At 38.8% G+C, this 21469-nt stretch overlaps 2 protein-coding genes across 12 annotated transcripts; both read right to left on the bottom strand.

The window, feature by feature from the left end:
- Window positions 1-974: 974 nt before the first annotated feature.
- LOC112559137 (methyltransferase-like protein 24) lies at window positions 975-12678 on the bottom strand. 5 transcript variants are annotated; one of them, XM_025230128.1, is made up of 8 exons: window positions 12610-12678; window positions 12118-12316; window positions 11487-11648; window positions 11022-11082; window positions 3093-3206; window positions 2386-2457; window positions 1997-2180; window positions 975-1533 (listed from the first exon to the last, which is right to left on the bottom strand). In XM_025230128.1, coding segments are annotated over exons 3-8 (717 nt in total). In that variant the 5' UTR covers window positions 11488-11648; window positions 12118-12316; window positions 12610-12678; the 3' UTR covers window positions 975-1248. The 5 variants fall into 5 exon arrangements, with proteins under 5 accessions (XP_025085913.1, XP_025085915.1, XP_025085914.1 ...); XM_025230130.1 differs by lacking the exon at window positions 11022-11082 and adding an exon at window positions 3555-3615; XM_025230129.1 differs by having other exon boundaries at window positions 12213-12316.
- Window positions 12679-14586: 1908 nt separating this feature from the next.
- LOC112559135 lies at window positions 14587-20959 on the bottom strand. 7 transcript variants are annotated; one of them, XM_025230119.1, is made up of 8 exons: window positions 19414-20185; window positions 19001-19100; window positions 17875-18171; window positions 17319-17481; window positions 16338-16451; window positions 16053-16124; window positions 15683-15866; window positions 14587-15358 (listed from the first exon to the last, which is right to left on the bottom strand). In XM_025230119.1, exons 3-8 carry the CDS (start codon window positions 17942-17944, stop codon window positions 15068-15070), a joined length of 894 nt encoding a protein of 297 aa, XP_025085904.1. In that variant the 5' UTR covers window positions 17945-18171; window positions 19001-19100; window positions 19414-20185; the 3' UTR covers window positions 14587-15067. The 7 variants fall into 7 exon arrangements, with proteins under 7 accessions (XP_025085904.1, XP_025085905.1, XP_025085907.1 ...); XM_025230120.1 differs by having other exon boundaries at window positions 17875-18156; XM_025230122.1 differs by lacking the exon at window positions 17875-18171 and adding an exon at window positions 16909-16969 and having other exon boundaries at window positions 19414-20024.
- Between the last annotated feature and the right edge of the window lie 510 nt (window positions 20960-21469).

The following is a 21469-nucleotide window of genomic DNA, read 5'->3' as shown; positions in this document are numbered from 1 at the left end:
ACAACCGACAGACCACACACACACAAGTAGATGTACTGCATACCATTCTCTAAAACTTACGCCTGCGTCTGTTACGAAGGGTTGCTCTTGTGCCAACGGTTTCTTCTTCCGGTTAACTTTAACCTTCCGCTCTCCCTCCAAAAACTGTGCCTTAATTATAAATATCTATTATAGTAGACGTAAAACCGAAGAACATCAGGGTTGCGAAAAAGCCAAGAATCGAAAACTGGACTAAATTTTCACAAACAAAGAAACTGTTCATGTAAGACTTTTCAGGCAGTCTCCACTTCCCACGCATGTGTCTCTGCATCCAGCGTGTTTCCTCGAGAAGTGAACAACTGGCCATCCGTTAAAAAATAAAAAGTCCGCATTCGTCCATCCAGAAACTTTCAATAGCTCACGAACATATTTCTATTCTCTCGTGCCCTACACTTTGTCCCTCAGAGGGTGAGCAGTGAGATGATACCTATAGACCATAGCCCTGTCAGATGTATCAGACGTGTTCTGTGTTAGACACGAGTGGGCTGCACTCACTCCCACACTTACCTCCCTTGTCTTTGTCCTTAGACTTCTAGCAGGGAGACCACCCTCCTTGCAGCCAGGTTTGTTTGCTTGCCTGGTTGGTTGGTTTCTTTTAAAGAAAATTCAAACCTCTGAACACTACTTTTAGGGGGTTTTTTTCTTTTTTATTTGGGATAATTTCAGGGATTTGAAAAGATTTGAGAATGAATCTTTAATGTGGACTAGTGGAGTGCCTGCTGATTCTGCCTTCAAGATGATAAGGAGAAGGAGAAAGCTAACATGAATGAAGAAAATTTTACATTAGTTAGGACATTCAGTTTTATTTGAATTATAGTAAACGATTATATTTATAGGTTCATATTTGGCTAAGTGTGAAATCCTTTGTAATAGAAGATCGGAAAAGAGACTGTGAACAAAAATATAAGTATTCTATATAATAAATTGTAAGCCAAACGTTTTCCACAAAACTGTATTACCAAGTGGAAAATCTGTAAACAAATGATACCCATAACGAATCTTAGGAGGGACAAAAAAAAACAATAGTTACTTCCAATTCATTGCCTTTCATGTCTAACTTTGTCAACTACCCCCGTGTGAGGGAAGGTAGAACTACTAATAATAGAGTTTGATATTATTATAACGCTTGTTTCAATTAAAGAGGACATAGTAAGAGTTTAAATCTGAGTTGACTGAGCTAAATAAAAGCAAACAAAATAGAGGGACAGGTCAGTTTCGTTTCGTGTTAAGGTAGGAAACCTTTGCCTGCATTATCATGGAGGTCGGTGATCCGCGGTAGAGGCTGCGGATGTCGAATGACTGGAAGCCCATGTCACGCAGCCGGAAGTACGTATCAACGGCATCAGGGACTCGTTCTCGAGGCGGAAAGTCCGTAAACAGGTGCCACTCCACCAGAAACTGCGGGACGGACGACAAGATCCCAGAGTCAAGAAGATCACGAGTGACGTCCCACTCATAGCCTTCAATGTCCATCCTAAGCACGGTCAGCTGCTCCTAAACAACAACAACAACAACAACAACAACGACAACAACAACAACAACAACAACAACAACAACCAATAACACAGTGCTTCCTCATAGTTTGCAGTTGAGACAAATAAGACAGTGTGCAGAAGTCAATTCTCAATTGTTTGAAATAAATACACTTCAAATAAACTGATCCACACTGTGTTTAGATTAGTAATGAACATTTTTTAACATCACATATACCATCGTATCAGAAACCTAGCTTTACTTGTAATAAATTTTGATTTTAAATTCTCTGGCTCAATAAATTTGCTGAATAGCAAAACTAATGTCCTGACACAGATACAGTTGATTCCGATGGTAAATGTCAGCTGATGTCTGAGACACATCGTATCTTGTAAGACCTTACATATTAATATCACACCGATACTCTTCTACACAATAACTAACTTGACCCCTAGAGGTCAGTACAAGTGACAGTTATTCTAACCTTTCTGTGACCCAGGAGGTCAAGGATTGTTTGCAGACGTCTCATCGGCCAACCGTTGACCGCCGGGCGCTTTTGAACATACTCATCAACTCTGGGTACAAAATGGTCGTCGTCCTTATCGCTGATGCCAATTCTCTTGAAGAAAACACGGTCCCCACGCTTGTGGTCAGCAGTGTCCAGCATGCTGCAACATGACAAACTCTGACAATGCTCTCCGTGTTACCCACTGTATGTATGATGAAAGATTATCCGCGGCAGCTGACACCCTACAACGTGTTGCTGTTTTGGTTCATCTTCATAATATAATAATAGAAATATTAATATATAAGAAATTATATCTATATATATATATAATTTTGAAGCAAAAGAAATTGTTATTCTTATTTTACCTGGGATCAAAGGAGTAGACGGTGCATCCTCTGGCTGCCATGGCGTCGTCAAATCTAAAGTCATAGTCAATGCTGAAAATATATTTTACAGACTTGTTCTTATTTTTTTCCAGAACATATTGTATTCTTATTATTTAAAGTTTTTAAAATGTACGTAAATAGGATCTTCTTTAGTTGATCTTTTATGTCTTTTTTAAGCTCTTTCATTGCAGAGATATAAAAGCACTTACAAACACACAAGACAACAATACTTTAGACTGCGAGTGAACAACATACAGATGTGTTGTGATTATAGTGTGTGTGTGTGTGTTCGCGTGTATGTGAGAGGCGGTGCATGCATCAATAAAAAGTCAAAGAAAAATGAAGACATTAAACAGTAGAATTTATAAGATCATTTTGAGCTTTAAAGACCAACCTGAACTGTTTGAGTTTTTTCAGATATCAGTAAATATAGGTGATATAAAACTAACCTGTACATTTAAGCAAGAAAGATAAACAAGTTGTAAACTACATGCATCTCTCATTTGAGCTTTTTTTCGTTTAACCGTATCAAAAATAAAAGAAACGGTTTTAAAAGTAATACATGATAAAAAAAAAAGTTTTTTGCAATGTGAGTACTTATAAGTCAGAAGACTTTCCTAAGAAGTGGATGGTTTTCACAAAAATCGGAGTAAAGACATGAATTGTAAGTAGTTTCAGAGACTTACCCAAATGAGTACACTAAACAGTTGTTCTGAGGAACAAGGTTATCATCAAAGCAAACAAGCCAGTTTCCCATTTGTATTTTCTTTTTGCAGGTGTACCTTCTTCTTCCCCAGTCACTGAAACAACATTTTCATCTAATGTAATTTTGTAAGACTAGTTTAGCTATCATAATAATGAAAGGTCAACAAGAAACACAAATTTCATGTGTAATGAGAGACAGGTAAGTACTTGATAAGTCATTCCTTAATTCGCTTTATTCATAACTCTTTGTAACAACTATTCATGCTACATGCAAGTTGTAAAACATTCTAAAAAGATTATGTTTTCTATGTCTCTAAAATCTCTAAAGTTAAACTTCTTTACTGTTCGTATTTCATTTCTTGTAATTTTCCTGTTATCCATCGCTTAGCACTAGGCAGTTATCTGTGTCTTCTTTATCTCACGAAAGTTTATTAGTTTCTTACCTTTCCATATCACAAACACGCCCCCACCATGGTAAACTCCACAAGGCTCGTTTGTCTGCCCCTGACGGTATCAAATGTTTGACGATAACGACTGATGTGATTTGATGATTCGTGTAACTGTATTCTGTTTATTATCAGCCATCTGTCTGTCTGTCTGTCTGTCTGTCTGTCTGTCTGTCTGTCTGTCTGTCTGTCTGTCTGTCTGTCTGTCTGTCTGTCTGTCTGTCTGCCTGTCTGTCTGTCTGTCTGTCTGTCTGTCTGTCTGTCTGTCTGTGTATGTCAATTCTTGTATGAGTATCTGTCTTTTCTGCTTTAAGTATGACTGTATGCATATGCTTGTTTTGTTATATTTGTAGTCTCATTTTTAAAATTTCTAGTATTTTTGAAAAGGTATTGTCGTGAGTGTCTCACATGAGTTTTCATCAATGCATCAAGATCTTAATATTACTACTTGTATGTGTAGAACTTTCTGACTATTATGTTACTGTAATACTCACTTCTCCATGCATAGCAAATATCCACCCCGTTTTTTTCCAAAGTAGAAATGTTTGGCAAGTTGTAGGAGGGTAACATTAAATAAACGACAGACACTACTCCAAGAATTGTCATGAACACAATGCTGGTCCGTCTAAACCTTCTGGAAATGTACATCGCCATTTACTGCAAAGAAAAGTAAGATCTGCCTTAGTAATAAAACAAAATGTCAGCTCATTTTATTCTTTTAAAACAACAGAACTACAAGTCAAGAAATTCGGTGAGGTGAGGTGAGATCAGATATAAGTACAGATTGTATAAATACATGTTTTAACTTACTGGTCTTCTATCAAATTGTATTTTCACATTCAGAACTTAGTAATTGTTTTTATGGGTTGTGCGCGTTTCTTGCAACCTGTATTTTATTTTCATCAAAGTGTACAACACAATATTAAGGCTTTAAAGACAGATTACATAAGCAGGATTATATCAGAGGAAAAAATCATTTAAGTTACAAAAGTGAAATTTAGTTGAGGAATGAGGTAAAATAGACTAGCAACATTAAGAGAAATATAACACCAATACAAAGTACAGTATCAGGCAAATAAAACTCCAGAAATTCATAGTGTCAGGAATGAAATTTCTGTGAGTACATGAGTGTTTACGGACACTGTAGTAAACATGGAAGTTGAAGTGAGTGACTGAGTGAAGGAGAGTACTCATGGCGTACAGGACACAATAACCAGCCGCACGTGTGTCAGATGAAGACAAGATCAGGATCAGTGTTTTAGTAGTTCCTTATATAGCAAAGGTACCCTTTGCAAACTCCCTATTAGTTATTTATTTATATTTTGTTTATTAATTTTCAGCTGTGTAACATGTGGCTGAGCAAGCGAATGGCTATTATTATTTGATCCGACAAAATCAAAGGTCATTTTCATCTGGAATTGTATTGTACATTCAGTCTTAGCTACGGCAAAATGTTATTTTTACAGATGCAAATGTTGCAATATTCTGATGTTGAACTCATTTGTAATGAAGATCAAGAAAAGAGACTATGAAAGAAACGTACAATGAATTGTAAGCCAGACCTGTTCCTCAAATTTGGATACGATATCATCAGCTTCTCTTTACAGATTGTGTGTGTGTGTGTGTGTTTTCTTCTCATAAATCAAACTCAAACCGCTCAACAATACTATAATTGCTTTTTCTTCTTTATATCTATTACAGCGGAATTGAACAGAAGTGAGAAATAATTTATATTATAGACTTACTGATACTCCTTGCCGCCTGTCGCATGCTGGGTCAACCCTGACCTTAGCTCTGACGGCAGGAGGGCGTTGCCGCGTCATGATCTGACGTCATGATCTGACGAAATTTTGTTTTGTTTTGTTTTTACGTTTTTTGGCGGGAAAAAAGCGGAGACGATGAAGGATCTCGATGGCGGCGGATGGTAAAAAGTACCTTGAGTCTTGAGTGGATTTGGGAAAAGAAGTGTCGTCTGCCAGACCTCTGTCTTCGGGAGTGAAATTGCAGCTAGTGTTCCAGTCGTGAGGACGGACTAGAAACCTCAGTGGTGGTGACTGGGAATATCGTAAGGAGATATGTGCGAGATGGAGGTTTGTGCGAGATGGAGGTTGAACTTGTGTATAGTCGCTCTTCTGTTTGTAAACGTCAACAACATCGTCAACCCGTTCGTCTACAGTTTCTGCAATCCGACCGTTCGTCTAAAGTGTGACTTGTTTTTCTCTTCTGCTCGAAGACGTTTTGAATTGTGGTAAATACTTCGCAGATGACTGAAGGTAAAGGAGAATTTCTATCGTGCTGTAAGGACTGATACAAGTGACCTGACTGTGTCCGAGAGGATGATGCTGCTTTGCATTCAAATGCCAATGTCACGGCCGGCCGTAAACATGCGCATTCTTTCCACAAACAAATATAACCAGATCGCTTGAGGGTGGGCGTCCCTCCTTAGAGGCACGAATAATTATTAAGAACAAACACAAGTTTAAAGGAGAACAAAATATCAACAGTAATCCATCATCAATAGAAATAACACTCCATCACGTTCACACCATCAAAGTTTACCAAGTCACTCTGCCGGAATCCACACGGCATCAAATGAAGAGTTGCAATAATAACACACCATCAAAGTTTAACAAGTCAGTCTGCCGGAATCCACATGGCACCAATTTAAAGAGTTACAATAATAATCCTTGACGCAGTCCTACAATTTATATCCACAGTGTTATCATCATACATAACACATGTACGTCTTTGACGAAATCCAACAAGTTAATAACCGTTTAGTCCCTGCAGCTCTCCAGTCCCCGGTTTCTTTTGAAGTCAATTGTAATACGCTTTTCTACAGTTCAATAAATGGTAAAAGAGTGTTTTTACGATACCGGTAGGTTGCTGTCAGGTGGGTGGGTAGAGCAAGATGTAGCTGGGATGAAACTAAAAGCAAGCAATCCCTCCTCCGGCGGTTAGTTTCTGCTGACGTCAGCATAAAGAAGGGAAGGGTAGCCCCCTCCTTACTCTTTCCGAGTCCACTGCTCCTGATCGCCAACGTCGGTTTGCAGTTTCTTGGCCCCCAAGAATTTTGCACGGCCTGTTGCTCACACCACAGAGCTCCCAGTTCACTATTTACCTGGTTAATAAATTAGTTTTCTAACATGAATTTTATCTTTGTCATTGTTGTCTGGTCTCTGAGCAGCTGCGGTTCCATGTACGTCACAAGCCATCTCCGGCAGAGCGAGGGGTTACGTGCGTGCATCCTGCGATGTCTGGGGATGATACGCGACACAACCAACCAACCAAAAACAAAAAAAAACACACAAGGTGAGTTACTGCAGACAATTCCCTAAAATTTCCGCCTGCGTCTGTTACGAAGGGTTGATCTTGGGTTAACGGTTTCTTCTCCCGGTGAACTCTGACCTTCCGCTCTCCCTCCAACAACTGTGACCTTATTATAAATATATAATATAACAGACGCAAAACCGAAGTACATCAGGGTTGCGAAAAATAAATTTCGAAAAGCAAAGACTCGAAAACTGGACTAAATTTTCACAAAGAAACTGTTCATGCGAGACTTTTCAGGCAGTCTCCACTTCCCACGCACGTGTCTCTGCATCCAGCGTGTTTCCTCGAGAAGTGAACGACTGGCCATCCCTTAAAAAACAAAAACTCCGCATTCGTCAATCCAGTAACTTTCAATCGCTCACGAACATATCTCTATGTTAGACACGAGTGGTCCGTACTGAGTCCCACACTTACCTCCCCTGTCTTTGTCCTTTGACTTCTAGCAGGGAGACCACCCTCCTTGCAGACAGGTGTTGGTGTCCAGTGTCATGCTGTGGATCGTCTCTCACACCTGTCTACGCTGTTGATAATGGGTGTCCAGGTGCATCCCGACAACAAGCGCGGCCAGTGCTTTGAACTTTATTGCTAAGTTACTGCTGCTATCTGTTCCGTGGATTGTTGTTCTATGATACCATGAACAGTTGGCTACTTTGTATTTAGTCATAAGTGAGGAAAGGAAGCTGTTATCTTTTCTTTGTTGACTGATACTAGTTGTCTATACATGCTTGTTTGTTTGTTTGTTGGTTGGGTGGTTGTTTTTTTAAAGAAAACTCAAACCTCTGAACACTACTTTTAGGGGTTTTTTTTTCTTTTTTATCTGGGATAATTTCAGGGATTTAAAAAGATTTGAGAATGAATCTTTAATGTGGACTAGTGGAGTGTCTGCTGATTCTGCCTTCAAGATGATAAGGAGAAGGAGAAAGCTAACATGGATGAAGAAAAATCCTTCTTCTTGTATAACCTGATATTACTGTGCTCTACGTTCAGTCAGCAAGAAATGATTTCAAAATGGCAAATTAAATTAAATGAAAATTGTAGAAAATTTCTAATACCGTTATCAAAGATATTAAAATCTAAATAAACATTTCATGCATTAAAAAAGCTCCGGCAATAAGACATTTGTATTAAAACTATAAAAAAACGAAAAAAAAAAACAGACAATGACCAACTTCATTAATTTCTGAGGAACATTTTTACCAGTTTTTTTTTTCTAAAACGCATGTCAATGCCTCTTTACTCAGTTATAAGAAAAATACAGTAAGTCCATCTTAAATTTTACATTAGTTAGGACATTCAGTTTAATTTTAATTATAGTAAATGTTTATATTTAGAGGTCCAAAGGTATCCATATACAGCTAAGTGTGTACTCCTTTGTAATAGAAGATCGTAAAAGAGACTGTGAACAAAAATATAAGTATTCTATATAATAAATTGTAAGCCAGAAGTTTTCCACAAAACTGTATTAACAAGTGGAAAGTCTGTAAACAGGTGGTACCCATTAGTTATGGGTAGAAGTTAGTTAGAAGGAGGGACAAAAATAAGCACTAGTTACTTCCCATTCATCGCCTTTCATGTCTAACTTTGTCAGCTACCCCCGTGTAAGGGAAGGTAGAACTACTAATAATAGAATTGATATTATTATAACGCTTGTTGCAATTAAAGAGAAAATAGTAAGAGATTAAATCTGAGTTGACTGAGCTAAATAAAAGCAAACAAAATAGAGGGACAGGTCAGTTTCGTTTCGTGTTAAGGTAGGCAACTTCTGCCTGCATTCTCAAGGAGGTCGGTAATCCGCGGAAGAAGCTGCCGATGTGGAAAAACTGGAAGCCCATGTCACGCAGACGGAAGTACGTTTCAACGGCATCAGGGACTCGTTCTCGAGGCGGAAAGTCCGGAAACAGGTGCCACTCCACCAGAAACTGCGGAACGGACGACAAGATCCCAGAGTCAAGAAGATCACGAGTGACGTCCCACTCATAGCCCTCAATGTCCAGCTTAAGCACGGTTAGCTGCTCCTAAACAACAACAACAACAACAACAGCAACCAATAACACAGTGCTTCCTCATAGATTGAAGTGGAGGTGATTACGGCAGTTTTTGTTCAGAAGTCATTTCTCAATTTGAAATAAATAGACTTCAAATAAACTGATCCACACTGTGTTTAGATTAGTAATGAACACTTTTGAACATCGTATATACCATTGTATCAGAAACCTTGCTTTACTTGTAATAAATTTTGATTTTAAATTCTCTGGCTCAATAAATTTGCTGACTAACAAAACTAATGTCATGACACAGATACGGTTGATTCCAATGGTAAATGTTAGTTGATGTCTGAGACACATCGTATCTTGTAAGACCTTACATATTAATATTACAACAATACTCTTCTACACAATAACTAACTTGACCCCTAGAGGTCAGTACAAGTGACAGTTGTTCTAACCTTTCTGTGACCCAGGAGGTCAAGGATTGTCTGCAGACGTCTCATCGGCCATCCGTTGACCGCCGGGCGCTTTTCGAACATACTCATCGACTCTGGGAACAAAATGGTCGTCGTCCTTATCGCTGATGCCAATTCTCTTGAAGAAAACACGGTCCCCACGCTTGTGGTCAGCAGTGTCCAGCATGCTGCAACATGACAAACTCTGACAATGCTCTCCGTGTTACCCACTGCATGCATGATGAAAGTTTATCCGCGGCAGCTGACAGCCTACAACGTGTTGCTGTTTTGGTTCATCTTCATAATATAATAATAGAAATATTAATATGTAAGAAATTATATCTATATATATATAATTTTGAAGCAAAAAGAGTTGTAAATTATTTTACCTGGGATCAAAGGAGTAGACGGTGCATCCTATGGCTGCCATGGCGTCGTCAAAGCTAAAGTCATAGTCAATGCTGAAAATATATTTTACAGACTTGTTCTTATTTTTTTTCCAGAAATATTGTATTCTTATTATTTAAAGTTTTTAAAATATACGTAAATAGGATCTTCTTTAGTTGATCTTTTTTTTTTCTCTTTTAAGCTCTTTCCATGCAGAGATATAAAAACACTTACAAACACACAAACAACAACACTTTAGACTGCGAATGAACAACGTACAGGTGTGTTGTGATTATAGCGTGTGTGTGTGTGTTCGCGTGTATGTTGAGAGGAGGTGCACGCATCAATAAAAAGTCAAAGAAAAATGAAGACATTAAACAGTAGAATTTATAATATCATTTTGAGCTTTAAAGACCAACCTGAACTGTTTGAGTTTTTTCAGATATTAGTAATATAGGCGATATAAAACTAACCTGTAAATTTAAGAAAGATAAACAAGTTGTAAACAACATGCATCTCTCATTTGAGCTTTTTTTCGTTTAACCGTATCAAAAATAAAAGAAATGGTTTTAAAAGTAATACATGATAAAAAAAAGTTTTAAGCAATGTGAGTACTAGTAAATAATAAGACTTTCCACAGAAGTATATGGTTTTCACAAAAATCGGAGTACATGTAAAGACATGAATTGTAAGTAGTCTGAGAGACTTACCCAAATGAGTACACTAAACAGTTGTTCTGAGGGACAAGGTTATCATCAAAGCAAACAGGCCAGTTTCCCATGTATTTTTGTTTTTCGCAGTTGTACCGTCCTTTTACCCAGTCACTGAAACAACATTCTCATCTTATGTAATTTTGTAAGACTCGTTTAGCTATCATAATAATGAAATGTCATCAAGAAACACAAATTTCATGTGTAATGAGAGACAGGTGAGTACTGATAAGTTCATTCCTTAACTCGCTTTATTCATAACTCCGTGTGACAACTATTCATCCTACATGCTGTATTGTAACCTGCAGTGATAAACGCTGGAGTCATTATTTTAACATAAATGTAGACATTGCGAAATACGTTTAAACATTTCAGGTTCATAGATTTTATATTTATATTAAAATAAACTTAAATATTTAAAAGTTGTAAAGCCTCTAAAAAGATCATGTTTTCTGTGTCCCCAAATCTCTAAAGTTAATACTTTTTTACTGTTCGTATTTCAATACTTGTAATTATTCCTGCTAGCCATCGCTAAGCACTTGGCAGCGATCTGTGTCTTCTTTATCTCACGAAAGTTTATTAGTTTCTTACCTTTCCATATCACAAACACGCCCCCACCATGGTACAGTCCACAAGGCTCGTTTGTCTGACACTGACGGGATCAAATGTTTGACGATAACGACTGATGGGATTTGATGATTCGTGTAACTGTATTCTGTTTATTATCAGCCATCTGTCTGTCTGTCTGTCTGTCTGTCTGTCTGTCTGTCTGTCTGTCTGTCTGTCTGTCTGTCTGTCTGTCTGTCTGTCTGTCTGTCTGTCTGTCTGTCTGTGTATGTCAATTCTTGTATGAGTATCTGTCTTTTCTGCTTTAAGTATGACTGTATGCATATGTTTGATTTGTTTTATTTGTAGTCTCATTTTTAAAATTTCGAGTATTTTTGAAAAGGTATTGTCGTGAGTGTCTCACATGAGTTTTCATCAATGCACCAAGATCTTAATATTACTACTTGTATTAGTAGAACTTTCTGACTATTATGTTACTGTAATACTCACTTCTCCATGCAAAGCAAATGTCCACCCCGTTTTTTCCAAAGTAGAAATGTCTGGCAAGTTGTGGAAGGGTAACATTAAATAAACGACAGACACAACTCCAAGAATTGTCATGAACACAATGCTGGTCCGTCTAAACCTTCTGGAAATGTACATCGCCATTTACTGCAAAGAAAAGTAAGATCTGCCTTAGTAATAAAACAAAATGTCAGCTCATTTTATTCTTTTAAAACAACAGAACTACAAGTCAAGAAATTCGGTGAGGTGAGGTGAGATCAGATATAAGTACAGATTTTATAAATACATGTTTTAACTTACTGGTCTTCTATCAAATTGTATTTTCACATTCAGAACTTAGTAATTGTTTTTATGGGTTGTGCGCGTTTCTTGCAAGCCTGTATTTTATTTTCATCAAAGTGTACAATACAATATTAAGGCTTTAAAGACAGATTACATAAGCAGGATTATATCAGAGGAAAAAATCATTTAAGTTCCAAAAGTTAAACCTAGTAGTGGAATGAGTTATAATAGACTAGCAACATTAAGAGAAATATAACACCAATACAAAGTACAGTATCAGGCAATATAAAACTCCAGAAATTCATAGTGTTAGGAATGAAATTTATGTGAGTACATGAGTGTTTATGGACACTGTAGTAGGCATGGAAGTTGAAGTGATTGAGTGAAGGAGAGTACTCATCTCCTACAGGACACAATAACCAGCCGCACGTGTGTCAGATGAAGACAAGATCACGATCAGTGTATTAGTAGTTCCTTCCGATGTCGTTGTTGTTATTATTATTTGCTCCGACAAAATCAAAGGTCATTTTCATCTGGAATTGTATTGTACATTCAGTATTAGCTACGGCAAAGTGTTATTTTTACAGATGCAAATGCTGCAATATTCTGATGTTGAACTCATTTGTAATGAAGATCAAGACAAAAGACTATGAAAGAAACGTACAATGAATTGTAAGCCAGACCTGTTCCTCAAATTTGGATACGATATCATCAGCTTCTCTTTACAGCTTGTGTGTGTGTGTGTGCTAGTGTGTGTGTTTTCTCCTTTTTATCTATTACAGCGGAATTGAACAGAAGTGAGAAATAATTTATATTATAGACTTACTGATACTCCTTGCCGCCTGTCGCATGCTGGGTCAGCCCTGACCTTAGCTCTGACGGAAGGAGGGCGTTGCCGCGTCATGATCTGACGTCATGATCTGACGAAATTTTGTTTTGTTTTGTTTTTACGTTTTTTGGCGGGAAAAAAGCGGAGAGGATGAAGGATCTCGATGGCGGCGGATGGTAAAAAGTACCTTGAGTCTTGAGTGGATTTGGGAAAAGAAGTGTCGTCTGCCAGACCTCTGTCTTCGGGAGTGAAATTGCAGCTAGTGTTCCGGTCGTCAGGACGGACTAGAGACCTTAGTGGTGGTGACTGGGAATATCGACAGGAGATGGCGAGATGGAGGTTGAACTTGTGTATAGCCGCTCTTCTGTTTGGAAACGTCAACAACATCGTCAACCCTTTCGTCTACAGTTTCTGCAATCCGACCGTTCGTCTAAAGTGTTACTTGTTTTTCTCTTCTGCTTGAAGAAGTTTTGAATTGTGGTAAATACTTTGCAGATGACTGAAGGTAAAGGAGAATTTCTATCGTGCTGTAAGGACTGATACAAGTGACCTGACTGTGTCTGACAGGATAATGCTGCTTGCATGCAGATGCCAAACTGTGTTTTTTTTAAATCCTCTTTACACATCCCTATCGTCGTTTCTTCGTTTTCTTTCGTTCTACTGTCCGCCATTGTGTCAATCGTCTACCCTGCATCCTCATCGCCTCGTCGGCGCGTGGACGCGTGACCCTGCTGCGCCAGTGTGCGGCCAGCCTTACGTGGAGCCGCTGGGGTGAGGACCTGCGAGCAGGGTGTCACGTGACAGCGACCTACCCACGCCTCGTACCTGGACGAGAGGAGGGAGCGGGGAGCCAGCTGGAGGAGAGGAAGATGGGGTACAGGTTAGCTATTTACTTGGTTAATAAATGTGTTTTGTAACTTGAATTTTGTCTTTGTCGTTGTTGTGTGGTCTCTGAGCAGCTGCGGTTCCATGGTACGTCACAAGTCATCTCCGACCTAGCGAGGGGTTACGTGCATACATCCTGCGACGTCTGGGGATGATACGCGACACAACCGACAGACCACACACACACAAGTAGATGTACTGCATACCATTCTCTAAAACTTACGCCTGCGTCTGTTACAAAGGGTTGCTCTTGTGCCAACAGTTTCTTCTTCCGGTGAACTTTAACCTTCCGCTCTCCCTCCAAAAACTGTGCCTTAATTATAAATATCTATTATAGTAGACGTAAAACCAAAGAACATCAGGGTTGCGAAAAATAAAGTTTCGAAAAGCCAAGAATCGAAAACTGGACTAAATTTTCACAAACAAAGAAACTGTTCATGTAAGACTTTTCAGGCAGTCTCCACTTCCCACGCACGTGTCTCTGCATCCAGCGTGTTTCCTCGATTAAGTGAACGACTGGCCACCCGTTAAAAAATAAAAAGTCCGCATTCGTCCATCCAGAAACTTTCAATCGCTCACGAACATATTTCTATTCTCTCGTGCCCTACACTTTGTCCCTCAGAGGGTGAGCAGTGAGATGATACCTATAGACCATAGTCCTGTCAGATGTATCAGACGTGTTCTGTGTTAGACACGAGTGGTCCGCACTCACTCCCACACTTACCTCCCTTGTCTTTGTCCTTAGACTTCTAGCAGGGAGACCACCCTCCTTGCAGACAGGTTTGTTTGTTTGCCTGGTTGGTTGGTTTCTTTTAAAGAAAACTCAAACCTCTGAACTCAACTTTTAGGGGTTTTTTTCTCTTTTTTATTTGGGATAATTTCAGGGATTTGAAAAGATTTGAGAATGAATCTTTAATGTGGACTAGTGGAGTGCCCGCTGATTCTGCCTTCAAGATGATAAGCAGAAGGAGATAGCTAAATGGATGAAGAAAAATCCTTCTTCTTGTATAACCTGATATTACTGAAAACTTGTATCAAAACTAAAAAAAAAAGACCAGAAAATAATAATTAAGAGTATAAAAAGAAATATTTACAAATCAAATCTGTTTAATAAATACGTCTAAATATTTCATGAAACGATAAATAGCTGATCTGAAAAGAAATTTCACAAATAATATAAATTATCATTCACTATGATTCATTTCGTGTTGATAGAAGCAGTTTCCGGATAAATTATGGAGGACTTCATTGAATCCGTGACTGCCACATGCGGAAAGGGAAGCCGATGACTTTCAGCCCGAAATACGACAGGACAGGAATTCGTTAACGAAATGGACATCCGTAAACAGGTGTTATTACAAACGAACCTTAGGAGGGTGTTAAAAAGACGAGGTACTTCCTATCTATTGCCATCAATGTCTCTAACGTAGGTCAGCTACACCTGTGTAAAGGCAGGAATTGCTAATTAAACTGTTGATAATAATGGTTGCTCCAATTTAAACAACACATAATGAGAATTCAGGCATGGGTTGCTACAAATAAAGTAAAGCAAAGAAATGAGAAGGACATGTCAAATTATTTTTGTGTTAAGGTAGGCAACTTCTGCCAGAATTCTTAAAGAGTTTGCTGAATTAAATCCACTGTAGACAACGCCTGTGGAGAATAGCTGGAAGCCCATGTCACTCACACGGAAGTACGTATCAACGGCATCAGGGACTCGTTCTCGAGGCGGAAAGTCCGTAAACAGGTGCCACTCCACCAGAAACTGCGGGACGGACGACAAGATCCCCGAGTCAAGAAGATCACGAGTGACGTCCCACTCATAGCCCTCAATGTCCAGCTTAAGCACCGTCAGCTGCTCCTAAACAACAACAACAACAACAACAACCAATAACACAGTGCTTCCACATCGTTCAGGTGATTACCATGTAGATCGCAATTCTAAGTCGTTTGAAATGTGTTTACATAGACAAAATTAGTGGACATTGCTCAATAAAATTACTAATACACAAACCAGTGTGTTGACACAGACTCCATATGGTTACACCAGATGATAAATGTTAGCTGATGTCTGTGAGACTTCGTATCTTGCAATACCTTATATATATATATCGAGCAGACACTCTTCTACAGAATAACTAAGTTGACCCATAGATGTCAGTACAAGAAACAGTTGCTGTCTAACCTTTTTGTGGCCGAGCTGGTCAAGGATTGTCTGCAGACGTCTCATCGGCCAACCGTTGACCGCCCGGCGCTTTTCAACATACTCATCGACTCTGGGTACAAAATGGTCGTCGTCCTTATCGCTGATGCCCATTCTCTTGAAGAAAACACGGTCCCCACGCTTGTGGTCCGGAGTGTCCAGCATGCTGCAACATGACAAACTCTGACAATGCTCTCCGTGTTACACACTGCATGCATGATGAAAGAAAGTCTGAGACCCTACAAAGCTTCTACTGCTTTGGGTCATCTTCATATCATAATAATATAAATGTTAATATAAGAAATAATACTAAAAGACTTAGAAAAAATCTTGTTAGTGATTGTGATTTTACCTGGGATCAAAGGAGTAGACGGTGCATCCTATGTTTGCCATGGCGTCGTCAAAGCGAAAGTCATAGTCAATGCTGAAAATCCAACAGCTTTAAAATCTTAAATACATGCTATAATTTCAATTTATGTAATCATCATCATCAATCATCATCATCATCATCATCATCATCATCATCATCATCATCATCATCACCACCACCACCACCATCGTCGTCATTGTTTTTGAAGATGATTTTCACGAAAATGGAAGACAAAACAGGAATTGTAAGTAGTCTTTGGAGACTTACCCAAAGGAGTACACTAAACAGTTGCTCTGAGGTATAAGGTTTTTATCAAAGCAAACAGGCCAGTTCCCCATTTGTCTCTTGTCTTGACATTGATATCTTTCTCTGGACCAGTCACTGAAACAATATTTTTATCTCATGTATTTTTGTAGGACTAGTTTGGCTATGATAATCTTTGAAGTTCACTAAAAAAATCAGAGCCGTCTAAGTACTTCTTAAGTGATTCTTTAAACCACTCTTTTCTAGATTACAGAAAGTCTTAATTCTTTATGACAACTGCTTATCATACAGTCTGCACTGGAGCCTACACTGAGAAATTTTGAGATAAATTTATAGAATTCGTAACATATACATTTGTGTATATATATATAAATTGTTCAAATTTATCTTAAAATAAATTACGATATTTATAACTCATAAATATGTTAAAAATTTCATGTTTGTGGTCCTCAAATCGCTGAAGTTAACACCTATTTATTGTTCGTTTTATAATATTTTTATTGTCCCTGCTAATAAACACTAGGCCATTATCTGTGTCTACTTTATCTCACGAATGTTTGTTAGTCTGTGTTACCTTTCCATATCACAGGCACGCCCCCACCATGGTACAGTCCACAAGGCTCGTTTGTCTGCCCCTGTCAGCACAGGAATGAATGTCTGACAATAACAACTAATGCCCCTTTGAGGATTTGTCTAACTCGTGTCTACCTATTGTCTAACTCGTGTCTACCTATTTGTTTGTCTTTTTGTTTGTCTTACTGTATGATGGCCTACCTGTCTTTTTGTTTAGGGATCTGACTGTATGCATATGTGGGTTTTTTTCTAATTGTCGTAGTCTCATTATTAAAATTACTAATAATTTTCAAGAGCTATTCTCGTGAGCGTCTAGTTTTATGTCCCAAGTTTTCATTAATGCATTAATAGCTTAAAATTATTACGGGTGTGCGTAGACCTTTCTGACTATTGTGTTACTGTAATACTGACTTCTCCATGCAAAGCATATGTCCACATTGTTTTTTTCCAAAGTAGAAGAGTCCGTCAGGTTGTGGAAGGGTGAAAAGAAATAAACGACAGACACTAGTCCAAGAATTGTCATGAACACAATGCAGGTCCATCGAAACTTCTTGAAAATGTTCATCGCCATTTACTGCAAAGAAAAGCAATATCTTGTTGAGTTGTGCAACCACAGTTTCAGCTTATTTTCTTTGTTTATAAACAATAGAACCAGAAATTTAAAAACAACTGATGAGAGTAGACATAAATACATATTTTAATACATTTTTACATTAAAAGTGTTATCATTGACTATACACGTGTCACTTTTTTGTACACCAAAAATATTTTGTCAAGCATGTACCAAGAACAACAGCAAAAACTGTAATCAACCAATACAAGTGTTTGTCGGTAGAGAATCTTTGTTTACATTTGCATTGTCTCTGCTCAACCAAATATTGACAGAATGCAAAAAACAACATTATAAACAGGTAAAGAAATTCACGATTATTTTTACTTAAAACAAAGCCTATGAAATGTTACCTACACAAGCGACTCCAGTCAGTGCAAAGCAGAAAATGGCGGCCACACACATTTTTGAATTTGTCAAAGTGCATTGGCGATTTGGCGTGGGGTTGTTTATCTACCCATATTTTTAAATGGAAGTGGGTTATAAACAATCGTTTCTCAGACTTTACTGTCGAAAGATAAAATTCAAATATGTTCAACAAGAAAAGCCAGATGTTAACGGATGTAGCTTCTGTGGGTATTTTTTGTCTGAAGTCATTGCCACAGTGTGTCGCGGTCTCGAGATAACATATCCAGGCCTCTAGACGATAAAATACTTCAAGTTGGAGGTTAGAAAATGATAACAACAGATCGTGCAGTGAAAATACTATCTGGGAAGTAATGATTCAATACTGACAGCGGGCAAAAGTAAAAGAAGTGAACATGTCAAAAGTACAGTTATCAATAACTGAATAAACACATTTTGGAGAAAAGCAGCTATATTGCTTGTTACTATTTTCGACATCAGCATCTTGTATACAAACTGCAATGTAAAAATGTTCATAAGCTGTTTTAGTTTGTTATTTAAACAGGAAAGTTCTAACATGTAGTGGTAATTTCTTGCTATTAGAGTAAGAGATAATGAAAGGTGGGACAACAAGAATACACTGTGAACATGTTCATATCCAGATAAAATCGTGTACTCCACGCCGAGATCTGAACCCAGAACCCTATAATCCTTAATAGAGGGATGAAAAACAAAAATATGCATCGGTAGTTATTTTTGATATTTGTTTTATTTAGCTTTTTTGCGTCTAGACAAATTTGTATCGTGAATTCACTGAAACGAAATAGAGGAACAATATTCAAAACTGAAAATATCTTACAGAAGCTTTGTGATTTGTTAGGAGGCACTTTCCTAGAGGAAATTACACGATTACAGATACATTACAGGTTATTACACGAAAGGTACAAAGGCATTTCTGTTTGAAACGATTAAAAAATGTTTGAAGGAACATAAGTGCATGTTCAAAAATCTTACAAGCTCATGAAACTGCACTTCAATATATCATCTGACAGGCAGGAAGGAAGGCGCCTGTTGAATGATTTAAACATCTGTTTTGAATTGTGTGCGGACAGTGCTGGTGTGTAAAACTCAGACTCACCCAAACAGTTTTATCAGGCACCCTCTGCTGTCGCCGGCCGAAACAAATCTCGTGTATGCTCACCTTCTGCCTGCTGATAACAGCTGGAGCGATTGTGAACCTTTCGGGTACATTTAAAAATGATAAATGACCTCTTTATGTTAGTGGATAATTGATATCTAACCAGCAGTTAGTCGCTTCACATAAATGATGATGATTATTGCTGTTGTTGTTGCTGTTGTTGTTATTATTATTATTATTATTATTATTATTACAGAACAATGCCTTTGTACGCGCATGGAGCCGGTACACCGGCCAATAAGTTTATTGAACAAGTGAAACTGCACTCACAATATGCTTGATAGTGGAAGAAATAAAACAAAAGAAAAAATAATTAGGCTTATCCTATAGATATGCATATAAGTACACACTACCTTTTCTCATCCACACTTCCTTTCTGCATACATGAACACTGCCTCGTGGACTGTGAAAGGACGCATCCATCAAGTATTAATCCTGCCACGAGCTATGGCGGAGTTCAGGAAGGCGATAGCTTCACAAACAACCTGTATATCAACCGGGAAGTTCTGGTCCCGACGCGTCTATACCTGACCCCAGAGGGCATGAGACAGAGCAGGGTATTGGCCGGGTGGAATGCACCCGCCACAATCTTGCTCACCCTGCACAGAGTGCACTGGGTGTAGATTGACCCCACAGGTCACAGTCAGTACATCAGCTCGCTGCACGCACCACCCGATGGAGTAGCACTTTCTGTTTGCGGGTGGGACTGCCGCACCAGACGGTGACAGAGAATGTCAGTACACTCTCGGTGACATCCCGGTAGAACTGGACCAGAAAGTTCCATCTTATGCCAAATTTCTTCAGCTGGCGGAGAAAGTATTACTGGGCCTTGTTTACAGTGAAAACCACACTGACTTTCCAACTCAGATCATTGGAGATGATGGAACCCAGAAACTGAAAGTAGTTGAGCTGCTGAATGGCCTCGCCGTTGCGAGAGAGAGGCTCACCACATTTGTTGCTGCGGAAATCATCTATCCTCTCTTTGGTTTTACTATGGTTTACAAACTGAAACATTTGGAACTAGTGAAGTAACTTTTGTTTATATAAACTGGATAACTGGAAGGTCAAGAGCCGCTTATGACAATGAAGTGCCATTTTTACACATGGTGAGAATAACATGTCGTTTCGGGTGCTTATCTGGTGTAGTCATTCGTTTTATCTATATACATGTTTTGATTTGAATTATGTGAAATTTACTGTCATCCATTGAAATCAACTCAAGTTCCCGAATAATAAAGAATTGTAAGCCCACGTACAGGTCTTTGAAATCTGTTTTCAGAAAGAACAAGTGTGGGACGCAGTGTGTTGTTTGCGACTTGTGTGTCGTCCCCAACATATATACACGAGGGTGTAGTGATGTCAGCCATTCTGATGCACATCATGAAAACTCTGCATCAACTGCATAAACGAGACACATATTCTACTATTGCTGATAGCATTTACAGTGCAAACGAAGAAAGGGGAATTACAGACAGCATAGCCGACAGCACAGCTGTGAACACTGGGCCCCATAGTGGGGCAATACATCGGTTAGAGCTTCACACTGGCCCCCCTTTGCAGTTCATTTGCTCTTTCCACTTGAACGAGCTTCCAATCCGCCAACTCTGCAAAACACTCATTGGTCCAACTCAAAGACCCAAACCGTGGAAAGGACCAGTGGACTGACTGTGCATCATTGCCCCTCTCTCTCTACAGAAGGATTTCGACACTGCCGATGGTGATCCTCTTCCAGAAATACGCGGGAGAATTCAACAATAAACCAGGGTTGCTTACCTTTACGCTGTCTTTGCGCCCGAGTGTTCTTCCGCCGTGAATCTTAGTCCGCTGGAGGAAACACCTTGGCACCTGATACTTGGAGATTCCACCCAAATCTTCCGATGAGGTACGACTGACCACCTGCATAGTCTGCGCTGACAGGAGCTGGGGGCCGGCAGACTGACTGACCGGAGAGAAAATCCTTCTTACGAGACGATGTATTCATCCACCTTTGATCAGCTCAGACGGTTTCAGTGCCTCTCGCCAGCCTCCTGCACGCCTGGGTTGCAGCAACTCCTTATTTCTCCTCTAAAATTCCTAAGAAATTCATCTGTATTATTATATTCTCGATATATTTCCTTCTCGTTTGCTCTACACTCAACTGCCTCAATCTCACGCGCTAGTTAACTTATCTATGTCTTATCGCTTCACAGATTTCTTCACACATTTAAACGTTGACAAAGCAAAAAATAAAGCATAGAAGTAAAATAAAATAATAACGAATAGGTTTACGAATGTTACCTTGGCTAGGTAAGGAATTACTTTTAATCGCTGACTTCTGAACTTCTCTATAAATACGTCAGCTTCCTTCTTTTGTCATGTCAGCAAGTGTCGTCTGCTTTTGTTTTTATTTCGCTAGAGTAAACTCCCCTT

The sequence above is a fragment of the Pomacea canaliculata genome, linkage group LG3, assembly GCF_003073045.1.
Source record: "Pomacea canaliculata isolate SZHN2017 linkage group LG3, ASM307304v1, whole genome shotgun sequence".
NCBI classification, from domain to species: domain Eukaryota; kingdom Metazoa; phylum Mollusca; class Gastropoda; order Architaenioglossa; family Ampullariidae; genus Pomacea; species Pomacea canaliculata.
This window is presented reverse-complemented; position numbering and strand designations above follow the sequence as displayed.

Excerpts from the sequence above, each read along its gene's own strand:
- LOC112559137 (XM_025230128.1), bottom strand. Across the intron at positions 3,207-11,021 it reads CGTGTTTGTGATATGGAAAG|TGACTGGGGAAGAAGAAGGT; the intron begins GTAAGAAACTAA and ends ATGTTGTTTCAG. Across the intron at positions 2,458-3,092 it reads TGTTTAGTGTACTCATTTGG|CATTGACTATGACTTTAGAT; the intron begins GTAAGTCTCTGA and ends ATATATTTTCAG.
- LOC112559135 (XM_025230119.1), bottom strand. The coding sequence starts at position 17,944 with ATGCACTTTGACAAATTCAAAAATGTGTGTGGCCGCCATTTTCTGCTT. Across the intron at positions 15,867-16,052 it reads GTCTACTCCTTTGATCCCAG|CATGCTGGACACTCCGGACC; the intron begins GTAAAATCACAA and ends GTCATGTTGCAG. Across the intron at positions 15,359-15,682 it reads ACCAGCTCGGCCACAAAAAG|GAGCAGCTGACGGTGCTTAA; the intron begins GTTAGACAGCAA and ends GTTGTTGTTTAG.